General features: G+C 40.9%; 1 protein-coding gene across 1 annotated transcript; it reads left to right on the top strand.

Moving 5' to 3' along the window:
- Positions 1-6,943: 6,943 nt before the first annotated feature.
- LOC308297131 (toll-like receptor 13) lies at positions 6,944-8,526 on the top strand (the record flags this gene model as incomplete). Its single annotated transcript, XM_080740550.1, has 3 exons — positions 6,944-7,274; positions 7,679-7,796; positions 8,150-8,526. 3 exons carry the CDS (start codon positions 6,944-6,946, stop codon positions 8,358-8,360), a joined length of 660 nt encoding a protein of 219 aa, XP_080596676.1. The 3' UTR covers positions 8,361-8,526.
- Positions 8,527-9,210: the final 684 nt, after the last annotated feature.

The raw sequence follows: 9,210 nt of genomic DNA, 5'->3' as shown, positions 1-9,210 counted from the left end.
TTGTGGGCATCACTGGGTTGAGTTCAGCTGGGTCAAAGCTGATAAAAAAAAAAGCAGCTGGGTTGGGCTGCGATATCTGAATTTCCCCCGCGGGATAGTATAGGTATTCATTATTATCATTATCGTTGTCCTGGGTGTCCATGGGCTTAACCTGAATAGTCACTAAATGACCCTCGACCCCACGCCGCCCCATCACTGTTTGGGTACGAAAGCACCCATTTAAAGTGCTGCATGGATCTAATTTACAGTAGTCTATGAGCAAATGTCAGCACAGAAAGAATAGAAATACTCAAGTAAAGTATTAACCAAAGAGAAGTGGGTGTAAAAAAAGACAACTAAAAGTGATGTGCTCAGTGCTGCTTCTTTGCTCCGTGTGTCTCTTTTTGAGCGGTGGTCACACCATAGCGTGGTGGTCACTCCATAGCGTGGCCGTGTGGTGTGTGTATCCGTCCCTGTGTGTTTGTATGTAGCCTGCAATACAGTTGAGTGACCAGAGAGGTTCTGTTGAGCAGCCTTGAAATGTACGTTCACACACACACACACACACACACACACACACACGCACACGCACACGCACACGCGTACACACACACACACACACACACACACACACACACACACACACACACACACACACACACACACACACACACAGCCTTGAAATTAATGGACACCACCGCTCGGTTCACACTGGTGTGATTTTTGTTACCTGTGTCCGTCCTGTGTTTCAGCCTAGCTGTTGTTGCCATGACACCTGAAATTGATAGCTTATCTTATTATCTCAAAATGGAGGAATACTGACACAAACACGTGCACGTGTGTGTGTGTGTGTGTGTGTGTGTGTGTGTGTGTGTGTGTGTGTGTGTGTGTGTGTGTGTGTGTGTGTGTGTGTGTGTGTGTGTGTGTGCGCGTGTGCTTGCAATGCCTGCTGTTCTTCTTACAATCATGAAATTACTTATTTCCATGGACTTTATATCGGCTAAGTGGAGAGAAGTGTGCCAACGGGTGAGAGAAGTCATGTCAAGTCAAGTCAAGCCTCCACGGCCCCATCCTCTTCCTCCCCCCTTCATCATCGAGGAGGATAAGGTAAGGACCGTATATTCAAAAGATCCAATAAAAGAAAAGCTGCAGGGCCAGACCAGCTCTCTCCCGCTGTGCTCAGCTATTGTGCCAACCAGCTAGCCCCTGTATTTACGGACATATTCAATTCCTCTCTGCATCAGTGTTCAGTCCCACACTGTTTCAAACAGTCCACCATTATTCCGGTCCCAAAATCCACCATGTCTCAATGACTACAGGCCCCTAGCTCTCACTTCGGTTGCAATGAAATCATTTGAACATCTGGTTCTGGAATATCTCAAATCAATCACCACATCTCAACTCGACCCTCACCAATTTGCATACCGTGCCAACAGGTCAATAGAAGATGCTATCAGCCTAGCAATGCATCATACACTTGGTCACTTAGAAACTCTGTTCATTGACTTCAGCTCAGCTTTCAATACTATCTCCCCAAATAAACAGTTTTTTAAATTGCAGGACATGAACATCAACCCGGCAATAAACTACTGGATCCTAGACCTCCTCAGAAACAGAACCCAAACTGTCAAAATACATAACCGGATGTCCCACCCACTGACCCTGGCGCACCCCAGGGGCGCGTCCTTTCCCCCTGGTTCTTCTCCCTTTTCACAAACCAACTCACCTCCCTGGACAATTCAGTTAAAATATACAAATACGCGGACGACACTACTATTCTTGGCCTCATCAAGAACAACGACGAATCAACATACAGACGAGAAGTGGAGAGAGTAGCAACATGGTGCTCTATCAATAACCTCCTGCTCAATACCTCCAAAACCACGGAAATAGCCATAGACCCTCAAATCTCCACTGACAATATCCAACCAACCCATTACCCTCACAGACTCCTTCAAATTTCTTGGAACCCACATCAGCAATAAACTCAAATGGGACCTCAACATCACCACCATCACCAAGAAAGCTCAGCAGCGACTGTACTTCCTCAGGCAACTAAGGAAGTACAGGGTGAACCAACGACTGTTGCTCCGCTTTTACTCTGCCATCATACAAAGCATCATCACCTCATCTATCACTGTCTGGTATGGTTCAGCTGATCAATTCTCAAAATCCAACCTACAGCGTATTATTAACAAGGCAGCAAAAATCATTGGTTGTGACCATCAGGGAAACGCTACGGATCAATCCATGCCAAGACCTCCCGCTTCAAAAACAGTTTTTACCCTACAGCCATCAGTGATGTTACTAGGTTTTCAATGTAATGGGTCCCGGGACCCACAGGTGGTCATTCAAATGGGTCCCAGAAAAGTTTTATGAGTCCTCAATACAATGTTTTCGAGCGCTGTGAGCTTGTAGATCGGCTATTTTCAAAATGTTTGCCTATTTAATTTACAATTTGGCTAATGTTTGAACTTAGAACTACTAAAACTACTAAAACATGTGCCCCTAATGAATTCGGGCACGCAAAATGGCGTTGGACGTCAGTGGAATCAAAACATTGACGTTTCTATCGCCTGTTTAAGACTTTCTACGTGGATTTTATTTGTGTTAACGTAGGGTAAAGTAGGATGCTTTCACCCATGAACAATGGTGGTGTCTGTGGAATTTTAAAATGTTTTTCTTTTACCGCGACCCGGTACATGGACTCCAATGGAGGCGCATCCCCGGGACCCCAGGACCATGACATGAATGAGTCCCTGGGCGACTAGAATGAGTTTTTGATGCGGGATGCGCACGTAATGACATCACTGAGCCATACGAACTCTAAACTCCCTCAGTACCCCACTCCCTCTCCCTCCTCACACTAGCTAAATGGTTGTCTGTCCTTTTTCTGTTTTTCATGTTTTTATTGTTGGTTGTGGTAATGGTGCAAATGTCTACATGTACTTGTTTTGTTCCTTGTTTCTGTCAGAGCTGCAACATTATATGTGCTGAAACTAAATACCACCAAACTGGTTGTGTGGCAATAAAAGGAACTTGAACTTCTATAGGGGTACCTTCTTCTTTAACTTCTATCCCTTGTTGGCACACCATGTCATTTGCACACGGATTTTCATATGAGATGATGATGGTCACTGGCGTTTAGGAGTTCAGGTAGGCTTCAACAGGTCTGCAAAAGTTAATCAACAGTTAATATTCAATCAAACTAATTGATTTAAAATGATTATTTAGAAAAACCTCTATCATTCAATAAAATAAATAATCTTTTGGGGGCATGTCATTATAGGCTAAATGTATCAAAAAATGAAAAAACATGTAAAATAAACTGAAAACAGACTATCTGCGTGTCACATCAACACATTGTCAGGGCACTTTGTTGAAAAATGACAAAACAAAAAACGTGTTTCTCTGTTATTTGAAAAAAGTAACAACAATTGGTGGATTAATGATGCCACCTCAGTAAGTATTACATCATGTGTATCTGAAGATTAAGAAACATCTCCAAGATAAACTGTTGTTACAATGACTGCAACCATCGATTATTTTCTTAGTGATATTACCTTTTTGGTGAATAGAGAAGCGAGTTATATTTTTTAAAATATATTAACAAATCAATGAACCACTTAAGTGATATTCTATACTTCGTTGCACAATGGTGTGGTGCACAAATAGTGAAAGGAGCAGATGCTATTCTCGATGCCCAAAATATGGATTGATTATTAATGGATTCTTTTATTGAATTATTTTATAATCGATGACATCGAATAGTTCGATTAACTGTTGCACCCTGTGCAGTGTCAACACAGCTGTATGTAGTTGATTGTGGAGAAAACAAGCATGTATTTTCATAATGAACTACAGTATGTCCAGATCAGTTTACTAAAAAACAGACTGGGCAGTTTCTAAAGCAACCACCACTGGAGTGACCAGCCAGCGTCATGGATGTCCATGTACACTTGTCACAGTTACTGTATACAGCATGTTAACTTGTTTTATTCTTTAGTGGAGAAGAACACTGTTTATTTTATTTTAACATCGTTTTTATTGGGGGGTATCTTGCAGGTTACAGTAAAGGACAATAAGTCGGTTTCCCTCTAAGTAGGAAGAAAGGACAAACAAACAAAAGGACAATAACAGACAAGGAAAAAAAACACACAAATGAAATACAATAAATCAATAAATCAGCCAAAGAGAGAGAAAAGAAATATATATATATATATATATATATATATGTGTGTATAGTAATTGACAGCATCCAGGACGGAAAACATTAGAAAATAATCTAAGAGGTATTCAGGAAAATATAACCCAGACTGTTCTCAGGCACTTGAAGGGCCACCCCGAGCACGAGCTCTGTCACGGGAGACTGACCACCTTTCCAACAGAGGCTGCCATATTTTCAGAAAAAGTTGGTCTTTCTTGATGATTGAGTACCGAATTCTCTCCATATGGAGCAATGGAGCACGTTGCCCAAGTCTGAGCCATTGCTGCAAATGAAGGGCTAGATTCAGATTTCCATTGTTGCAGTATTAGACGTTTAGCCAACACTGTTTATTTAAAATGTTCTTGATTTCTTGCCTCAGATCAATCAATTGTATCCATGCAGAGGCAGTCATATCGTCTAGCTTTGTATCGGACTCTGTATAATAATCTGTAATAGTACATGCACACTTTTATTACACATGAAGCACAACCTTTTTTACATCATCTTGTTATTATTCTACTTTTATATTTTAATCTCAGGTGAGTCCAAACAGGATGAGAACAATCTGGCTAGCCATCGTCAAAGAAAAGGGTAAAAACAGCACCCTCTCTGTTTTGTAGGATGAGGTTATGGGTCAAGTCTGGCGTTAAAGGGAATTTAAGACATGGCATTTACAAAGAAACAATCTAGAGTTACAGATAATTTGACTGTTTTATCATCTTTAGATCATCAATGCTGACCAGTGTTGTCACCAACCAGTGTCCACAGCAGTGTCCACCAAAAGTTCCTGACCATTCATCCTGAAGACAGCAATGATGCAACAGACAGGAAGTTGGAATTGTTTCCCCTTTTTATTTCTGTTGTGCATGCTTCCTCTAAATCCAATCCTGGCTTACATCCTGAAAAACTGCACTGTTGTTTACTCTGAAAATGCCAATGCTGGTGTTTCAGTGGAATGTGAACATCGTCAACTCGTTATCATACCTGATGACATTCCCAGAGACGTTATATCATTAACACTCCAGCATAATGACATTCAAGATATACACAGGGCAGATTTTTACAATCTGTCAAATCTTGTAGATTTGGAACTGAGTTACAATAAAATATTTAATGTAGATGGGGGGGCTTTTATCAATTTGATGGAACTTAAAGTGCTCAGAATGTTCCGAAACAAACTAACAACACTGTCAGATGATATGTTCCATGGACTGTCTAACTTGTTGATACTGTGCTTGGATTTTAACAAAATCCAATTCATCAACCCTGCTGCCTTCAAGTTACTGCCTAACTTACAGACACTAAGTCTACATTACAACCAAATACATCAAATTTCAGATATCATCACCATCTTACAACTACCACGCTTGCAGGTGCTGAACATCTCAATTTATGATTTATTGTCTTTTCAGTCAAAAGAGCTTCCCTTAAATTTGTCCTCTGAGCTCAGGGAGTTGAGAGTTATTTCACAGTCAATAACAAAGTTTAGCATCACCACAGCTGTATTTCCATATCTTGAGACAGTTGACCTGACATGCTGTTGTAATAAGTCTGGATGGGAATGGGACATACCTGACAAGAATTTTCTCAGGAACATAACTAAGGCATATTTTTGGGATCCTTACATGTATTTTAACAACACCATAAAGTTTCTACAGAGCCTTGATTCATTACAGTACCTACAGCTGTCTAACATGAAAAAGAGTTTAAACAGAGGTCTCTTAACTATTGCCTGCAAAATACCCACACTGAGTGCACTCAACCTACGGAATAACAACATTCCAAATTTAAGTGCACTCACTGAACTGTCACAATGTACTCAGCTAAGCAACCTGGATCTATCCCATAATTTCCTGACTGAACTGTCAAAGGATTCAATCAAACACATGAAGCAACTGAGTCGCCTGAACCTCACCGGCAACCAGCTTTCCAAAGTGCCAGATGATGTTAAGAATCTCTCCATGCTTCAGTATCTAAACCTGAATGACAATCATATTAATGATTTAAGCTGCTTAGACTTCTTAAATTTAACAAGACTCACACACCTTCATCTAGATAACAACCGCATATCTGAACTGAAAGCTTGCGTTTTTCTAGATCTCAATGAGTTAAAGGTTCTAACTATGAATGACAATCTCTTATGGATGTTTGACAATATGTTCAGCATTGGTCTACAGAAACTAGAATTCTTGAATTTAAGGAATCCCATTGAATTTCTCGGAAAGGGGGATTTTAATGGTCTGAAATCGCTCAAACATTTAAATGTTGAATCAGACAAAGTGGTGGGGATGGACGGCACCGCTTTTGAAGGACTGGATGAACTTGAAACTCTTAGTCTCATTTTTAATGTCGTTGAAATCAAACCGACATCTTTACTTCCCCATGTGCAGTTACCTTTACTGAAGAGCCTGAAGAGCCTTAAAATACAAAGCAATGCTCAAATCATTAGCCCTTGTAACACACTTAAAAATACACCACAGCTCGAGGCTCTGGATCTCTCCAAATATAAACTGAAGTCCCTGGACTTCCTGGCACAAGCCAACCTGACTCGAGTCTCTTGGCTGGATCTGAGCGAGAACGAGTTGACAGTGATAAATGTCTCTGTGTTCCATTTTCTCCCTGCGCTCAGTTATGTTAACATGGCTGACAACCCTTTTGCTTGTGACTGATTCTGACTTTCTCCAGTGGGTGCTGAACAACAACCAAACAATGGTAGTTTCTGCTCACCTCTACACTTGTGCCTATCCTCTGGCTAAAATGGGAACAAGGTTTCTGGACTTTGACTATCATTCCTGTTGGATAGATGCTAGCTTCATCTACTACGTTTCCTCCACTTGTGTGATTGTGCTAACTCTGCTCACATCCTTCACCTACCACTTCCTGAGATTGCATCTACTCTACGCCTACTACCTCTTCCTGGCCTTCCTTTATGATGCCATGGCAAAAAAGAGGGGGTCTCCTCAGCGCTACGATGCCTTCATCTCCTACAACGTCCACGATGAGCTCTGGGTTTACAGAGAAATGCTTCCAGTGCTGGAAGGAGAGCAGGGCTGGAGACTCTGTCTACACCACAGGGACTTCGAGCCAGGTTCTTTGCAAATTTAAATTATTATTACATACGGTATATAAACAAATTTCATCTATTCTGAAATAGCCAATTTACAAGACTCCTTCTAGATATTCTATTTTTGAATTGAGATTATGAAACGGAACACTGCATAATGAGTACTTTTACTTTTGGTATTTTGATCCCTCCCAAGCCCAATACTTTTGGACTTTAACTCAAGTAATCTTTTACAGTATTTCTACATGTGGACAATATTGTATTAATATATGTCTGTCTGTCTGTCTGTCTGTCTGTCTGTCTGTCTGTCTGTCTGTCTGTCTGTCTGTCTGTCTGTCTGTCTGTCTGTTTGTCTGTCTGTCTGTCTGTCTGTCTGTCTGCCTGCCTGTCTCTTATAAGATGTGAAATTGTTTCTTACTGGTTCCCAGGTAAACCCATCATAGAGAACATTACAGAGGCCATCTATGGCAGCAGAAAGACCATCTGTGTCATCAGCCATCATTACCTTGAGAGTGAATGGTGCTCCAGAGAGATCCAGATGGCCAGGTGGGGGCACCATTTCTTTGACATTTCACTGGGCAATCTTGAGTGTTATTTATTTATTTATTTGTGTATTCAATTCAATTCAACATTCAACAAGTCAGTGAGCACATGCCTAGAATTGGCCTAACACTGGTATAGACGTCTAATGAACGTCTAGTCTAAGTTTACACGTCTAAAAAAACTTTCATTTCTAGACCAGAGTTAGACCAATTTTAGACGGTGCACTTGGGGTCGAGCATTTTGATCCCCAAATGAAAAAAGTATGTATTTGGCCATGGACCCCCATTTGAAAATATTTCTTTCCAGGGACCTTCATAAAATATGTTGTTAAAGTGTCTTTCCTCTCCTGTGTGCAGCTACCGTCTGTTTGATGAGAAGAAGGACATATTGATCCTGGTGTTTCTGGAGGACATTCCTGCCCATCAGTTGTCTCCCTACTATCACATGAGGAAGCTGGTGAAGAAACACACCTACCTGAGCTGGCCCCAGGCCGAACAGCACACTGGACTGTTCTGGCAGAACCTACGCAGAGCTCTGGAGATGCGATGCGAGGGTGCGGAGGAGTAGCAGATGCCAACTCTGAATACTCTATGGCAGTGGTTCTCAAACCTTTGTCAAGGAGCCGTTGACATGAAAGCAATGTATATATTATTAACGTTGTTTGATATTAAATATATTTGCTGGGGACCCCCTGGAACCCACTGAAGGATCCCTGGGATTCCCCAGACCCCACTTTGAGAACCACTAATCTATTCTATGTAATTGTAATTGTTATACTGTACATGCTTACCTATTTGATGGCAATTGATTCATAATAGGCTGGAATGTTTTTGTTTATCTTTCTATTCATTAGATTTTAACTTTTCTGATACATTTGTATTAGATTTTATAGTTTTGTTACACTTTGTCTGTTAATTTTATGCAGCACTTGTGTCATTATATTAAATAAATCAATACTTTATTTATGAAAATAAGTTAAAGTTGCCATGTAACTTTTCTCTTCTACCCCGGATTTGAACCTGGTTTCCTGGGCAAGTGCTGAATGTTTTACCATTGAGCTAATAGAGCCTGCCTGCTTGCTCAGGGATGAATTGAATCTTGACATTTCTGTTCAAGGTGAGACATGACCTTTGACATGATCTAAATAGAAGAGACAAAATACATTGAATACATTTGTCAAATAATCGCACTAGAGTAAAAAGTACAACCTTTACATCTAACAAAAATCAAACTTAAGCTGGTTGCACACTGCTGCGTTTTTCGGGCCGAATATCGGAGTGAATTTCGGAGAACGCAAATAAAAAAATCAACCTCACGTTATGTCAGTCACGTTTGCACACTGCCGCCCGTTTCGCGCACCACTCAGTCCCTTGCTCTCTCTATCTCCCTCTCTCTCCTTGCTCTGAAAAACGCAGTT

Source organism: Nannobrachium achirus (genome assembly GCF_963921795.1).
Source record: "Nannobrachium achirus genome assembly, chromosome: 2".
Lineage (NCBI taxonomy): Eukaryota > Metazoa > Chordata > Actinopteri > Myctophiformes > Myctophidae > Nannobrachium > Nannobrachium achirus.
This window is presented reverse-complemented; position numbering and strand designations above follow the sequence as displayed.